At 44.4% G+C, this 17,043-nt stretch overlaps 1 protein-coding gene across 2 annotated transcripts in view; it reads right to left on the bottom strand.

The window, feature by feature from the left end:
- HECTD4 (HECT domain E3 ubiquitin protein ligase 4) overlaps positions 1–17,043 on the bottom strand; it is a 5,422,508-nt gene that overhangs the window by 3,284,628 nt on the left and 2,120,837 nt on the right. For both annotated transcript variants that reach the window (XM_044068422.1, XM_044068423.1), the window contains exon 22: positions 1,466–1,585. In XM_044068422.1, the coding sequence (XP_043924357.1) occupies positions 1,466–1,585 (120 nt within the window). The remainder of the gene's footprint in view (positions 1–1,465; positions 1,586–17,043) is intronic.

Genomic DNA, 17,043 nt, shown 5'->3' with positions numbered 1-17,043 from the left:
AGGGTTTTATTTAAACAAAAAGTCTTGTAAAATGTGACATGGGTTCCAATGTTAAGAAAAACTGGTATGAAACATTAACCTGCCAAACATTGGTGGCTGCATAGGTTCATAGGTTAGTACTAGGCTAACTGCCCTTGCGAGCCATTTTAAGCCTAGCCAATTATCACTTGTGAGACTCAAACCCTGCACCTTGTGTTTGTAAGGCAAACACCTTAACCATTAGGCCACCCTCCCAACCCTGTATGTACCACAAAAGACAGAAATAGGCATTTAAAAAGTGGTCATATATAATAGGTGGGAATATTGACTTACTATCTTACATGGCAGCACTTTCCATATTATCTTGGGATGTGAATGGTCTCACAGGTATAGACAAAAAGGTCCAATGCTACAGGAAATATACATTTAGAAGGAAATGAGCCTGTGAATTTGATTAAGGAATTCAGGATGGATATTGAGTAGAATATCAAGGGCAAAGGAAAAGAGGGGTATTTGTATTAATTGCCAGAGGAATTCTAAGTGATAGAAGAAAGACAATAATGGCATATTTGTGATAGTAGGGGATACTAGCAAGGGAGGAGGATTATACTGTTATGTACTTATACTCAACCTAAAACTGTTAACTAATCACCTTTAGCAGGAAATATTACTTACAGGTGGGGACTGGAATTTGATTAGCAACAATGGGGGTGCATTTGTGGAGAGGCTTAGAAGGGAAAATACTAACAAAAGAGGGTAAATTTCTGAAGAAATACATGAAAATATTTGGTTAGGGAAGGGATGGAGAGAATTTACTTATTATTCCCCAAGGTACAATAACAGTGCTAGACTAGATAGGACGTATATGTTACAGGGACAAGGGCATTTAATTGAGAACTTTGATATGCATTCAGTAACTACTTCAGATTATTAGCCAATAATTACTATGATAAAAATACAAGTTAATGAAGTAAAGATGAGACACTGGCATTTTCTACCTACCCATTAAAAAGAGAGGAATTTAAGGACTAGGTAGTGGAAATTGTTCAGAAGTTATTAGGGAAGATAGAAAGCACTCCAAAAGCTATAGTTAGTGAATGGGATAAAATGAAAGTGGAGTTTAAAAATATGGTAGAAATAAACAAAGAAAGTTAAGTATCAAGAATTATTTAGAGGGGCTGACAAAAGTTAAATATTTAAAGGTTAAATAACCTAGTTATGGTCCTGGAATAAATCTTCTATACACAATTTCAAAGGTGAATAAACAAAGCCAATGTGAAAAATGAAAGGATTAAAATGATGCTTGGTCATGTAAGAACATTTTGTGGACGAAGTCCCCACGCAGTATCTCAGTTTTCATACTAGGACTTGTGCCAAAATTTTAACATGGCCCAAGAAAACACAAACTTCATTCACATTCTTACTCAAAATACAAAGTAGCTTCAAAAATACAACACAGTAAATATGCTGCTGGTAAATACCATACCTTAACCAAGTCTTTTGGCCAACCAGTTCCTAGGACACTTCGACTGCCATATCCCAGGGTATTGCCACCATATTCAGCAACCTTCCTGCTGTTCGTGTTGGGGCCTGCATATATCACAAGCTTGGAAAATAAAGAAATTGCTAATATTACCATATGAAATACTCAACTATCACACTTCCTAAATACTTATTAATAGTAGAAAGTACTTAAATACTTGTAGTTACTAAAAAATATTGCGAAACTACACACTGACATAACTATTCATTAGTCGTATGGAGTTTGTAACAAACTGCAAAACTGGGAATATCCATCATTACATCTTTCAGATGTGCTGCAAATGAAATAACTCTGCAGCCCCTCATTCTGTACCCCAGATGGGAGGCTTGATAGAAGAATTTAGTTAACTGTACTGATAAAGAACACACAGGAATAATGCCATGCCACTGACCTTTGATCACCCATAAGAAACAGTGCTGGTCTCTAAATGTGGTCAACACAGCAAGGAAGAAAGATACCTAATTCAACTTTTGCCTGACTCTCTGACAAAGAAACATGGAGCCCCGAATGCATCCCAGGAGACCAGGGCTCTATTAGCAGCCCTGGCACATGAGACTTCAAGCAAGAAGGGGGGGGTGAAGTTAAGCAGCATGGTCAACTGCCACTCCAAGAAGCTGGGAGGGTTTGATGCACACTCATAGGCACAAGGATCACTATGACTTCCCTGGTGGGGATGATGCAAGCTGTGCTCAGTATAGTGCTAATGCCTTGCTAAAACAGTATACAAAGGCACATTCTTTCACTGCTTCACTGAAAAGCAAGAGGAAATGGAAGGATGCCTGCTCATGACAAAGTTTTGGAAGTGTCCTCCAGAAGCTTACAATACAACCTAAATAGTAATATAGCTTACTGTGTTTTCATGTCTGGCCCTTTTTTGTGGGCAAGGTGGCTTCCAAGTGTATAAAGAGCAGCTATGGTTCTGTAGAAGACAGGGCAAGAAAAAGACAGACAGGCTGCTCACTCTTTGCTCAAACTGTGATGAAACCGTAACTTTCATGCAGAAAATAAATTAACTAATGGTATCACATCTGGAACTATCAAAGATAAAAAACAGAGCAGGACAGTATGTCCAAATTAAACCAAGTTAAAAAAAAAAAAATCAAAGGATACAAAGCCACTTATCTTGTTCTCTGTCATTTGTATATGTATTTTTCTGACATTATTCTGTGACATTTTAGAAATGTATATATCTTTTGCAGTTTTTCATAAGTTATCCTATTATGCAACCTTCAAATGTTAATGTAACTAACTTTTGTTAACTCTAATAGGTTTGAAATGTTTTGCAATATATTTGTGTACTTGTACTTGGAGATTTTCTACCTGGGCTTCCTCTGAAAAGGGGCTAGTTGACCCAGTCAGACTCTCCCAGTAAACCAACAGAAATGAACAAAAAAAAATCTGCCTCTCAGTTTGTGGAACAACAGTTGATCCCAAAGAAATCATCTACCACTCTATTAAAAAAACATGTCCTATGCAGATCACCTGAAATCCCTACCTCTATACTCTGCTTCCTACAGACTACTAAAAGGTAATCTATGCCTGTCATATAAAGGTTCATTGATAGGTACTAGGCTATTGGCCCTAGGGCCTACATAAACCTAGCCAAAAAGGTATCCTGGCTTTCGCCTCCCAAGAAAATTATTTTCCTGTGCCCCTGTTGAGCAGAGCCACAAAAGTGATCCCAGGGTGAATTTCCTATCTCCCATCCAATCATCAAGATTTTTCTTGAAGACTGCTAATGAGGAGCTTTGTTTGATAGAGATAAGTAGTTTGTTCCAGTGTATGGGAAGTCTCTGGGACAGGAATCTATCCCTCCAGCATGTTCTGTTTATTGTGGTTACAAAGTTTAGGTCCCTAGAGCGTGTAGCTCGGAGGGATTGGGATTTCTTTAAGTGGAGCATGTCCAACATTTCTGGGTTTGACATAGCTTTGTATGTTAGGCAGAGATCGCCTCTGAGTAGGCGATATGCAACGGAGTAAAGCTGAAGTTTTTTGAGATGGTCTGCATAGGGCATTTGTTTGAGGCTGGTGATCCTCTTTGTAATCCTCTTTGTGAGGTATTTCTTCAGCCTTTCCAGTTGTTGTAGATGTCTTGTGAGGTACATACCAAAAGGGGTGCTGTATTTTACAATGGGTCTAATGAGTGACGAGTAGAGGGGAACAACAACCTCTTTTTTTTCTGGATGAGAAACCTTTTGTGATGAGGTGTACCACGTAGAAGGATTTCCTGACTACTGTGCCGATGTGATTATCAAAGGAGAGACTATTGTACACCTGTGTCCCAAGGTCTCTTATCACACTTTCGGTGTTAAGTAGACTACCACCTACATGGTAGTGTATGGGTAAAGAGTTTTTACCAAAAGGGATGACGATGCACTTTTTGGCACTAAGCTTGAGGCCATGGCTTTGACACCAGGCATCTGTCTCAGTGACGCCCTTTTGTAGGATGTTCACATCGTTAGGAGTTTCTATTATGGCTCCTAGTTTGCAGTCATGTGCGAACTTCATTAGCCAAAGACCTTCTGTGTTAGCCTGTGCTTCACAGAAGTAGATACCAAACAGGAGAGGTCCCAGGACTGAACCCTGTGGTACTCCAATTGTCACTAGTCTGAAGTCAGATTTGGAGTCTGCTACTTTCACAGTGTGGGTTTTGTCAGTGAGCCAGTTGACAACCCATCTAGTGACAGGGATTTATACCTAGTTTAGTGAGCTTATCTATAATTCTAGAGGAGGGGGATGGTGTTGAAAGCTTAGGCGAGGTCTAGATAGGCTGTGTGAACCACCTTACCCTCATCTACGGCTTTGGTGAATGCTTCAAAGAAGTCTATCAGGTTTAGAAGACATGATCTGCCTTTTACAAACCCGAACTGGGTGGGATCCAGAGTTTGAAGATTACCAATGTCTTTGTTTATAAGTGCCATGATGATATGTTCCATAGCCTTGCAGACCAGGTTCATCAGGCTTATGGGGCGGTAGTTCCCGGGATCCGTGGTGGATCCCCCTTTGTGGAGTGGAATGACTGTCACTGTGTGCCATTCAGTGGGCACAAAGCCTGAGGTAAGGCTATGATTGAACATTGTACATAGGTGGGGTGCCAGTTCATTCTGTAGTTCGTGTAGAATGTAGCCTGTGATGTTGTCAGGTACCATGGATGATGTGTTCTTAGCTTTGGAGAGTGTGGTTTTTACCTGTGCAGCCATGATTACAGGAACTCTGCATTCTTCCGGTATAGAGATGGACCCTTTAGGGGGTGAGAGGGGGGTAAAGTTAGCACTGAACCTATCGGCAGGATGTTAGCAATATCAGTTGGTTCTGTATATTTGGTGCCATTGTGCTGTAACTCAGAGCAGATCTAAGTGTTGCCACTGAGATTCTTGACACAGCTATAGATACTTTGTGGTTGTCTTTAGAATCAGTGGCGATTTTGTTTTCATAACTAGCTTTGGAGGATTTTATGATGGATCTCAGCATCTTACTGAGGCTGACCAGGGAGTTCCCCAATTATGAGATTTTACTCTTTATAGCAACAGTTTCTTTCTTTGGTTGTAAAGTTGGTCTATGGCAGGGGACCACCGGATTGACGTCCTTTTTTTGGAGGATAGCATCTTGGTTCTGTTAGGGATTGCACGATGCATGCACTTATGTAAGTGCTTATAAAGTGCATTTTTGTAGGATTCAGCAGTCGTACCTCTACTGTCCATTTGCATGGGTGTTGTGAAGTTTGCCACTTCTGTCTTAAGAAGCGAGAAGTTGGCTTTGGAGAAATTTTTTACGGTGGTTTCCCTAACGGGGGGCTGGGGACGGGATGTGGAAGTCTAGGGTGATTAACTTGTGGTCGGATGTGACCAACGAGGAATTGATCTCTGGTGGGGAACACCGGTTGCCCATGCTGGTAATGACCAGGTCTAGGATACTGTTGCCCCTGGTGGGGGTGTGGATACGTTGATCCAAGGCGTTGGAATTTATGAATTCCAGAAAACGTTGAGCAAAAGAGTTGGTACATGAGTAGTTTTCCCAGTTAATGGTGGGGTACTTGAAACTGCCCATTATTAGGGTGTTACATTGTACCCTAATGTTTTCCAGTGTAACAAGAAAACAGGAGTGGTAATCCTGGGGCATGGTGAGGGATCTGTAGCAAGCTACAATTTGGATTGCGGCCTTGCCCAGAGTTAGTTGCACTTGGATAATCTCTGATGCATTATGCTAAGCAACTAGCCTGGAGGTGTGGATATCCTTAATGAATATGGACACGCCTCCACCTTTAGTGTTTTGATCTAGGTTAGGTGGCTGAAAGGTGTGGTATGAATTACAGCCTGGTAATGCAGGGGTGCTCTCTGGAGCCTTGAACCAGGTTTCTGTCACTGAACAGATGTCGATGTTCTCCATGTTAAGGAGTCCCTCGAGTGAGTGCATTTTGAGGTTTAGACTTCTAGCACTGAGTAGCATTACCCTCAGATTTTGCTTGCTTGTACCAGTTACGGTGATGAATTTGTCATTTGAACCTTGCCTAAAAAGGCACTATAGGGGTGTCAAGAGCCTTAGCCAGTATCCGGAATCCCAAGGGCGAAAGGTGCAGGCCATCTCTGGCAAAGCATTGTGGTCTGTTGATCATGTCATCCCAGCAGACAGATACTGGATCCCCTTAGAATGACACCAGTAGCTTAGCCAATTGTTGAAGTCAATAATTTTGTCCTTTACTGTGGTATCATTCTGGGTGATGGCAGGATGCCACTCAGGGCTAAAAGATCGGACCGCTCCTCCACGTCTCTTTTCATGTAGTCCAGGGAGGTACTTCTCAGATCATTCACACCAACATGGACAGTAACAGAGTCATATTTGTACTTGTTGTGGAATGACCTGAGTGAGTGCGTTATGTGGCTGATCCTGGCACCTGACAGACATCTGACAGTAACTTTCTGCTTGTTTAGCCTGGTGAGTGGAACATCAGTGTGCCTGACCATAGTCACCTATGACTAGAGTGTTAGGTACGTTGTTGTGCCTTATGGGCTGTGGTTGAGTGGCACACTGAGTTTGTGAGCTATGTGTCATTTGGGTTGTATTGGGGGGGGGGGTGGAGGCTGCTTGTGTTTCGGCTTTGAAGGTCCCTGTTGCTTGGGCAGATTTTTATTGAGAACCTCCGCAAATGTAAGTGTGTATTTTTTCTGTTTCTATGTGTGTGTTTTGGTGGTGTAGGTTTTGAGGGACTATGTGATGAGTGTGGTGTGGTGCAATTGTTTACCTTCTCCTCTTGACTGTCTAGTCCAGTCTTGGGTGAAGGGAGCTTTGCTTCCAGTTTGGCTAAATAAGTGCATCTCTCACAAGTTGTAGTGCTGGGTGGTAAGAGGAGAGGGTTGTCTGTGTACATGAGGCAACTGCTGCATTGCCCCAAGATGCCCAGATTCATCAGGTAGACATGAGAAAACACCGGGAGCTGACCCTTACACATGCCTGGATAGGTGCTTATTTATTAAGTACTTAAAAACTGTTTTCCTCTGGACAACTGAGGAAAGTTGAGTGCTGTAGTAATTTCTAGCTTATTTAGTGCTTACAAAGAGTTCTGAACAAGTGCAAAGAAACAGATTTGATTGCTAAAACTAAAAAACTGGGTAGTTCTGAGGGAAGATTCATAGAACAGACTTTATGGCACCAGGAATAGTTTAACCCTAGCTAAGCTGCGATGCATAGTGTGTTTTTTTTTGTTTTTGTTTTTTTTTTTGCTTTTTTAAGATAAGCTGCCTAGTCCTTACCACTTCCAGTGATAAGCTAGAAGGCTTCCCTCCAACACAGAATGGCTTGGGGGCTCAGAAACTTGCAAACAGTCCTGGATACAGAAAATCTGTACCTGGACTAGACTACTTACAGGAAAGACAGGAAACAAGCTTAGATTTTTTTTAAAGAATCATTGGATCCTACTCTGATGGATGCTCTGCATATCCACAAAAAAAATGGCATTAGAATTACTCGATCTTGGGATTTAAACTTTGCTTATAACAAACAGGATACACTGGAGTGGCAGGTATGTGCCTCACAGAATTCCCCTTTTCTGAAATAGGCTTCCCATCCAAGTGAAGCAGAGCGCTTCCCTATCCCTATCCAACAGAAACACAGACCAGTGGATGGGAAATCGGAAATACACCCTGGGTCAAGCACCTATGTCTCTAATGGACAGAGGCAGCCTGTAAATCTTGCCCTTAGCTTACATGTACCCCTTAAACAAACTCTAAGGCACATAAACCTGTGAAACACAACTGGGATGCTCGGCTAGGCTTATAAAGGTCCCAGAGGTCATTACCCTAGTAGACACACATGAACCTATAAAGTACATTGCTCGTTTCTGCTCACCATCCTAATTTAAACTCTGTTGTCCGCCTGTTTCCACTAAGCCTTATACATTCAAGCAGATAGGGAACACAAGTAGCTTCAAAACCTTGAATCAGATTTCTCCAACATACCAAGGGAAGATAAAACAAATGAAACCATCACTGCCAAGTTTTGTTCATGTTGTTTAATTTTGTGATAAATCCTTCCATGCATTCTAGTTTGTTTTTATATAAGTAATGTACAAAAGATGAACGATACCACTAAAACCCCAGTCTGTATCACTTTAGGAGCAATATAGGTTGAATATAACTTTGGGGGGGGGGGTGGACTTTAAACACCTACACAGACAACCCACGGAATGATTACTACTACACAAATTTTCAGAAAATTTAACACTTCATCCATGACTATACACTAAGTCCCTGTAGTTGTTAATTCCATTCTTTTTTGCACCAATTGCATGGCACAGATTCCCAATTATAGAACATGCTTCATTTTACTAATGTTTAAAGCAACGCCATTTTTAACTCACCAACCTGAAATACTGTGCAATAACTGATAAAGGGCATACATATATTTCAAGCATGGGCATTAATGCCCTTTTAGTCTGTCAAGATACCAGAACAGTTATTCCCATATTAAGTGACCAGGCTGTTCTTAAAAATATCTAAACTAGTGCTTGCTTTAATGCAATTTACATGCTCCAGCTGCTCTCTCAGAAAACCAATTAGTACACTTCTCATTCCTACAGAAACTTCTACATAGGTTGCCTGATGGTTCTCTAGTACTTTTTGATAACCCCAAACATTTCCAGACACAGTCTCTAAATGCCCTATATACCTGAATAAGTTCTCCTCTTTGCTATTCCATACTCAAGTTTGAGTCTAATGTAACTTAAACAATGACTTCATCATTTCTGAGTTCCTAGACTTTATAAAACTTTTTATACAACCTATAGTTCTATAACTATCACTAAACAACTGATATGATTAGAAGTTGGCTCTACCCATATATACAGGTCCTTAAATGAATATACAGTTTCAATCACTGTGTGCTGTATTAAATATTCACCTTTCATTTTATGCACCCCAAATCTCATAAGAATAGTCTTTGATGTACTTATCAGTATTATTATTCTCCTGTGTCCAAATGGTCAATTTAGTCAAGTTATTTTGCAGGCATATCCTGTATGTAACATATGTAATCAGTTTAACCATTTTCAAGACATCTGCATACAGACTGTAAAACACCTCAGATGAAAAAGACACATCTGAAAGATACAATCTAAATAAGTATGGGCATAGGACAGAGCCCTGTGGGACACTAACTGCAACCTCAAATTTCACCTGTCCAGTTGCTGTATGATACTTGCCACTTCTAAGCCATGCAGCTATCCAACTTTTCAAGAGTGCATCAATACTTAATTGCTCTAATTTAGTGATTAATTTTTTTATGTAGGAGCCTGTCAAATGCTGAAGTTAAATCTATATAAATTATATCATTGCACAATTTTTCATTCATAGTTATTATACTGTTATATCATGTTACAGGTGGTAATAAATCTATTTTCAGCATAGGCATTCTGATATATGGTTTCAAGTCTGAACCTTTCCAATTCTGACAATAACTTGTCTAATATTACCCTCCATTATTTTTCTACAACGTGAAATTAAACTTACAGGCCTTAAAGACAGATTTAACAAGCGCATGTCTCCAATCTTGAGGAATCTCCCCATTTCTTGTTGAAGTATTCACGGGTCATTATTACTAACTCTGTCTTCTCTATGTGCTTTGTTTGGATCCAGTTTGCATTGTTATTTTTCAATATAATCGTACTTGTTTTTAGTATATGAGGTTACCTGGATGCCACTAGGACAATTTATCATTCTTGTGAAGCCAAACTGTTTTGCATAAGATTTTCTAAATATATTTTTAATCCATTGTGCCTGAGAATAAATTTTAGAATCTACACAGTTTATCAATTTAATGCTTTTATTACTTCCACATCTCATCTTACGTATCAATAAAATAAGAAGTTATGTACTCACCATAACGTTCCATCTGAGTAGATAAACATCATTTGTCAGCAACCTATGGGTATCGGATCCGAGCCGGCAGTTTTCAACAGCTTAGATCCGAGCTCCTAGCTCCTCCCCCTACCCATAAACCCCTGCCAACCCTGACTGACCTCAGATCAAGTTTGCCCCCAAAGCAGCAACTGCTAAAGATTGATCAATTTCAAAGACCATCTCTGAAGACAACAAATGTGAACAATCAAAGGTCAGGGGAAAGGAGGGGGGAACGGTTGCTGACAAATGAAGTTTATCTACTCAGATGGAACGTTATGGCGAGTACATAACTTCTCAATCTGAAGTAGCTAACTTCATTTGTGCAGCAACCTATGGGACATAGTCCCCAGCTACCTGAACCTTGGGTGGCCATCATGGAAGGATGTTCTGGAGCACTGCAGAGCCAAAGGATGCTCTCCTTCTGGAGATAATATATAGCTTATAATGGTTGATAAAGGTATGAGATGAGGCCCAAGTGGCAGCCGAAGAAATATCATCTAAGGATACCCTGGATCTAAAGGCAGCAGAGGTAGACATAGATCGGGTAGAGTGGGCACGGACTCCCTGAGGTGCGGGCCTACCAGAACTTTCATAAGCCAAAAGAATACATTGCGAGATCCATCGAGACAATGTGACTTTAGATACTGATTTACCCAAATTCATTTTGGCAAAGGAGACGAACAACTGGTCGGATTGCCTATGACCAGATGTCCTGTGAATATAAAATCGAAGTTGTCTATGTACATCCAAAAGGTGTAGTTTGTATTCCCCTTTGTTCTGATAACTGGGAAAGAAAACTGGCAGGTTAGTGGACTGATTGATACTTGACTCGGAAGCAATCTTAGGGAGAAAAGAGGGATTGGTCCTGAAGTAAACTCTATCCTTGTGGAAGGTTAGATACGGGGGTTTCACACAAAGGGCTTGAATTTCAGAAACTCTTCTAGTCGAAGTGATGGCGACGAGAAAGTCCGTCTTCCAAGACAAATACTTGAGATCCACTGAAGCTGCAGGCTCAAAGGGGGAAACTGTCAAGGCCTGAAGCACTAACATCAAATCCCACGGAGGTACCACTTCTTTTACCGGAGGTCTGAGCAGGAAGGTGCCCCTTCAGAAAGGTCTTTTACAGTTTTGAAGTGATCAAGGGACGCAGATCATGTCAGACATGGTAGTGAGATAGCTGCTAGTTGAACCTTGAAGGTGGAACAGCTAGCCCCATGGTGAAACAGTCCTGATAAGAAGTCTAACACAGCAGGTAAGGGAGCTGTGAAGGGATCCAAGTTTTGACGTTCCGCCCAAATAGAGAAATGTTTCCATTTGCTACTGTAAATCTTCCTAGTAGAAGGTTTGTGGGCTGCTACTAGAAAAGCTTTGACTGGGGAAGAGATGCCGGGAGTCCTAGCTACGAGTGAAACTGGAGCAGCCAAGCTGTGAGCTTGAGACTGACCAGGTTCGGGATTGGGAGACCCAGAGGGTGGGAAATCAGATCTGGGAGGGGATCTAGAATCCAAGGAGGATTCACCAGATGAGACCAAAGATAAGGAAACCAGGTTTGACGCGGCCAGAATGGGGCAATGAGGATAATTCCTGCTCCCCATCCGACTGGCTTTCTGTAGAAACTTTAGCATCAGGGGGAGAGGTGGATAAGCATAAAGCAGACCTGGAGGCCAAGCATGCACCAGAGCATCTCTCAGGGATTCCCCAACTTGGGGAATTAAAGCGAAATAGCTGTTGCATTTGGTGTTTGAAGGAGAGGCGAAAAGATTGCAACAGGGCTGCCCCCACTTGGCAAAAATCTGATTCGCTACTTGCGGATTGAGAGACCACTCATAAGGGGAAAGGATGGTGCAACTGAGTCTGTCCGCCAGGATGTTGGACCGTCCCGGAATGTGCGTTGCAAAGAGAAAACGGTTGGTGGAGATCGCCCATTCCCACACTCTCATGGCCTCTCGACAGAGTGGGTAAGACCTGGTTCCCCCCCGTTTGTTGATGTACCAGACAACTGACATGCTGTTCGTCTGGATCGCAATCGTCCCTACAGGAAGAAGGTCCTGAAGTGCTCGCAATGCTAACAGCACTGCCCTCATCTCTAGGACACTGATATGCAAAGACGTCTCCGTGTTGTTCCATGTGCCTTGGACAGTCCTGCCCGAAGAGTGCCCCCCCCCCACCCGAGGCGAGAGGCGTCCGTGGTCACCGTGGCAAGGGGAGGGGCCATAGAGAAGGGGCGTCTCATGTGGAGGTCCGGAGATTGCAGCCACCATACGAGAGCCCTCTTGCAAGCCCTGCTGAGGGGAATGGGATGACTCAGAGGGTAGTGACGAAAAGACCACTGGACTTGGAGAGTCCATTGCAAGACCCTCATGTTCAGACGTGCCATTGGCAATAAGTTGATTGCTACTGCCATTGAGCCTAGAGCCCTCAGGACCAATTCTGCAGGAGGAGCTGAAGATAGAAGGATGGCCCGCACATGAAGCCTCAGGGTTCGAAGTCGTTCTGGGGTTAAGAAGGCTACAAGATTGATTGTGTTTAACCTGGCCCCGATAAAATCTATGACTCGAGTCGGGGTGAGAGAAGATTTGTCCATATTTATTGTGATCCCTAGCCAGGGAGCAAGGCGAAGAAAATAGTTCCTGGCTGTGCAGAGTAGATGCCTTGTCGGGGCGGTCAGGAGCTAGTCGTCCAGGTACGGAAAAACCTGAATTCCTTGGAGCCTCAGGTGGGCCGCTATCACTGCTAACACTTTGGTGAACACCCTGGGGGCTGAGGTGATACCAAAGGGGAGAGCCCTGACTTAGTAATGACTTCCTCCTAGCCAGAAGCAAAGAAACCTCCTGGATTGTATGTCCATGAGAATGTGGTAGTATGCATCCTTGAGGTCTATAGAGCACATCCAATCATTCTCCCGTAATAGGGGGAGAATGGATTGAAGAGTGACCATCCAGAACTTCTCTTTGGTTACTGACAGGTTCAAGAGGGAGAGATCGAGGATTGGCCTTAAGTCCCCAGTCTTTTTTGGCACCAAAAAGAACCTGGAGTAATAACCCGATCTGAGCTGGTCTGGGGGGACATGTTGGATGGCTCTTTTTTCTAGGAGCTGCTGAATTTCTGCAGCTGCCACCTCCCTCTGATCGGGTGGGACATCGGTGAGGTGGTTGGGGAAGAATGGGGGGTAAGAGAAGGGAATCTGGTAACTTCTGGATATGATGCAAAGCACTCAGTGGTCTGCTGTGATGGACTCCCAAGCTGCCAAGTGCCTCGAGAAACGTCCCCCGACTGCCTCCAGAGTGGAGCAGTCGGGTAACCCCTCAGGGCTGCTGCGTGGGCCAATCAGAAAAGGGTTCTCTGGACCCAAAATTCTTTGGGCCCCCTCTGCCTCTAGGGCGGCGTCCTCCCTGTCCTCCTCTGCCGTGGAAGGACTGGGGATCCGGAGCGGACTGGGACTGTTGCGACTTCCGGAACCACATCTTCTTCTGTCCCTTTTGGTTCTTGGAGAAGGCCCTCTGGGGAGCAGAGGAGCGGACTCCGACGGCAGACAATGTCTTCCCGTCCTTTTCGCTCTGAACCAAGGTGTCGCGAACAGTCTTCCCAAATAGGGTAGAACCATCAAAAGGGGCATTTGCAAACGACGCCTTAAAGGGTTCCGCGAAATCACAATGCCGGAGCCAGGCCTGACGCCGCATGATGAGGCCTGCTCCGCAGGCTCTAGCGGCTCCCTCCGTGGCATGGGATAGTAGCCGCATAGAGGTATTGGAAATGGACCTAAGAGTGGCCATATGGGTGGAGTACATCTGTCTGTCCTCCGCCGACATGGACTCTGTGGGCGACGCAGCGTATTGCTTAATGAGATCCCGCTGCAGTCGAATAATGTGTGCCATATAGTTCAGAGACCTAACCGAGAAGGACGCTGAACTAAACACCTGCTTCCCTAAGCAGTCCAGCGATCGGGACTCCTTGCCCGTGGAGTGGACCGAGGGGCTCTCGAGCTAGTTCCCTCTTAGTGGCCGCCGCCACCAACATGGCATCTACTGGGGGACTCTTGCTCCAATGGGGCCTATCCGCAGGGGGACTGAGGATCCTGTCAGGGCACTTCGGGACTGGCTCCACAGTGTCTGGCTCCTTCCACGCCCTGGTGGTAATCAGGTCCACCAGGGGGTCGGCCTGAGGGGACACCCAAGAGGTAGAAGGGCCTGCTTCAAACGCCTCTAGGAACACGGACTCGTCCGAGGTCGGCTTTGGGGCAGACCACCCGCCTCTGATCCTGAGCATTTCCATGATGTCTCCAAAGGAGACATCCTCGAGGGGCGACCTTGGGAAGCCTTCCCCTTCCTCCAAATCCGTGTCTTCAGTCAAGGACTCAGGGGAGTCCACGTGCCTCCTCTTGCACTAACGCTTGTGGGGGATCTCCTCAGGGGGGGGCTGTCCGAGGAGGCCTCACCAGCAACATCCTGTTCCAAGGGAACGACCTGGGACATTGAAGTAGGCTGTCCCTGGGGCCGGGTGATGGAAGTCGGACCCAACAGAGAAGGAGTGCGGGGTGGAGCCGTGGCAAGGACCGGAGGCCTGGAAGCAGTCGACAGAGCCCTCACCACCACGTTGAACGCCGAGGGAGAGACGCTCTCTCTGGGAACCGAGAGCAGACCCTCATTCGGATCCGACAGGCGGACCGGGGCCGGCGCCGAAGCATTCGGATCTGACGGACCAGTATGCTCTGACCTGGATGGCGCCGAAGGCATACTGAAACCCTCAGATCCGCTTGGATCTGACAAAAACGGACCCGACAGGCTCGAGGGAAGCGTCGGCGCCGAAGTACCCAAGACTGTCAGTGTCGACCCACTCCCGGTTCCAAGGCTGCCTGGCTCCGAAGGCTCCGAACCCGGGAAGCAGGACAGAGATGGAGCTATCTGGGCAAAGAAAGGGGTCAAGCTCCCCCCCGAAGGGGGGGGAGAGAGAGACAGGAGCACTCCCACCTGCAGTTGGGCCTGGAGGAACCTTCGCATCATCCGGTCCAAATCCACATCGGAAAGGCTGCGGGTGGATCTCGACGAGGTCACCAAGGCGGGTCGGGAGTGCCGCCTCGATGACCTTGAAGGAGATCGGGTCTCCTCCTCCTCAGGACCCGTGAAAAACAGGGATACCAGATCCGAGAGGGAGGAGACCGAGAAGCTCTGGAGGGAGAAGACCACTTAGCCGGTGGGGGCCGACACGGAGGCCTCGGCCCTTCGCTTGTGGTGCTTCTCCCTCCTTTTGTCTTTCCTGGCCTCCCTCTCCTCCGGGCCTACAGCGGGAGGTTGAGTCCCGGCCGGAGGGAGAGAGGCAGGAGTGGCCACCGCCGAAGCCGAGGTGGAAGCCACGGTAGGATCGGAGGCCGAAGCCGAATCCGGGGGCAAGAGACCCGCCAGGATCAGCTTGGATCTCCGGTCCTTAAGTGCCCTGGGGTTGAACGCCACACAGATGGAACACCCAGAGGAAAGGTGTCCAACCCAAAGGCACAGAACACACTGAGTGTGGCCATCAGCCAGTGAAAGCTTATTGCCACACTCGGTGCATTTGGAGAAGATTGGTTTTGGGGCCTCAGACATTTTAAGCTAAGGAGGACACACTCGTTAGGCCCCAACACATGCACACAGACCCTGACGAACCAGCGAGGGAGAGGGAGGGAAAATTATAACTAAAGTAAGAGTTAAAAACTAGGGTTTACATATCAAAGGGATCTAAACACACAACACTCACACCAAAGGGATAGAAAAAGAATACATTTTTCTGTTTTTTCTCACAAACCATATGACCAAGCCTGGAGCTCGAAAACCCAGCTGCTGACGACAAGCGCGGCAAACTAGATCTGAGGTCAGTCAGGGTTGGCAGGGGTTTATAGGTAGGGGGAGGAGCTAGGAGCTCGGATCTAAGCTGTTGAAAACTGCCGGCTCGGATCCGAAGTCGGATCCGATACCCATAGGTTGCTGCACAAATGAAGTTAGCTACTTCAAATTGATTTCTTATTATGCTCAACATCTTTATACAAATTTTCTTCACATTTTTCATGATCTTGTTTCACAATATGTTTAGTTTGTATGTCCAGATTGTTTATTTCAGTCTTCAAAGTTGTAGCTTGACCTCTTTTGCATTTCTTACATTTGCTGTTTCTTACCTTAATCAAGTATCTTGTTCTTATGGAAATATATTCTCCTGAGGTTGTGTCTAGATCTTGATGTTAAACTTTTTTTTTTCCATTTAAACCAATGCTCTTTTACACCTTTCCATATTCCTTCTGTACTTTTTCCACTGAATGCATCATTCCAATTAGTTTGACACAGTGACTGTTTTGCTTTTATCTAATCTGTTATTAATCTTTGGTACACTGGTTTAGATTTCAGGCTGCCAGAATCACCAAGCAACAAATTAACCTTTATAACTCTAGGATCACTGCACATTAATTGTTTTAAAACTTGACATGAACTAATACTAATTTCCTTAGGAACACAGAAAGTGCTATTATGCTCCATTCCCTAGTAGGCCTTTTTTTTTTACAATCTGAAGCAACTGTTGTTCCTGAACATACACTGTGACTAATTTTCTTACTAATGTTGTTGAATCAATATTATTCCAATCTGTTTCTTGTATATTTAAGTCCCCAGCCACTATTATTCTTCTCTCCTGTGCTTCATTCAAGAAATGTATGAATTCTTCTAGGTCATCAGCACTTGATTTGGGTGGTATAGACACTCCAATTGCTGTTATATGTGCCAGGGCTGGCTTTATTGTCCCAGTTACACAATCTACAGTATTGGTGTTATCACTGAACGTGTAATAATCTCAGGTCTCATAACTATTTTTAATCCCTGTCATCTCGCCTCCTAGTTTCCAGTCATTGTTCTGTAACCATGTTTCACAAACATTAACATCAATTTTGTGGGAATGTAGCAAATTTTCCAGTAAAAAATATTAATGCTCCTAGCATTAACAACCATCAGAGATGTAACAAATGCTGCTATCTATAAACTGTTAAATTTTCAACCTGACAAAATTTCTGCCCTGTGTTTGTCAAATACTGCAAAATATGTGCTGCAAAAATTCTCTTCCCTGTTTTGACAAGTATAGGACATCATGTTTGTACACATTTGTGCTGAAAATTAG

This window comes from Protopterus annectens, chromosome 4.part0 (assembly GCF_019279795.1).
Source record: "Protopterus annectens isolate FY-2018-M chromosome 4.part0, PAN1.0, whole genome shotgun sequence".
NCBI lineage: Eukaryota > Metazoa > Chordata > Ceratodontiformes > Protopteridae > Protopterus > Protopterus annectens.
Note: the sequence above shows the minus strand (reverse complement) of the source record. Positions and strands in the feature narration are given on the sequence as shown.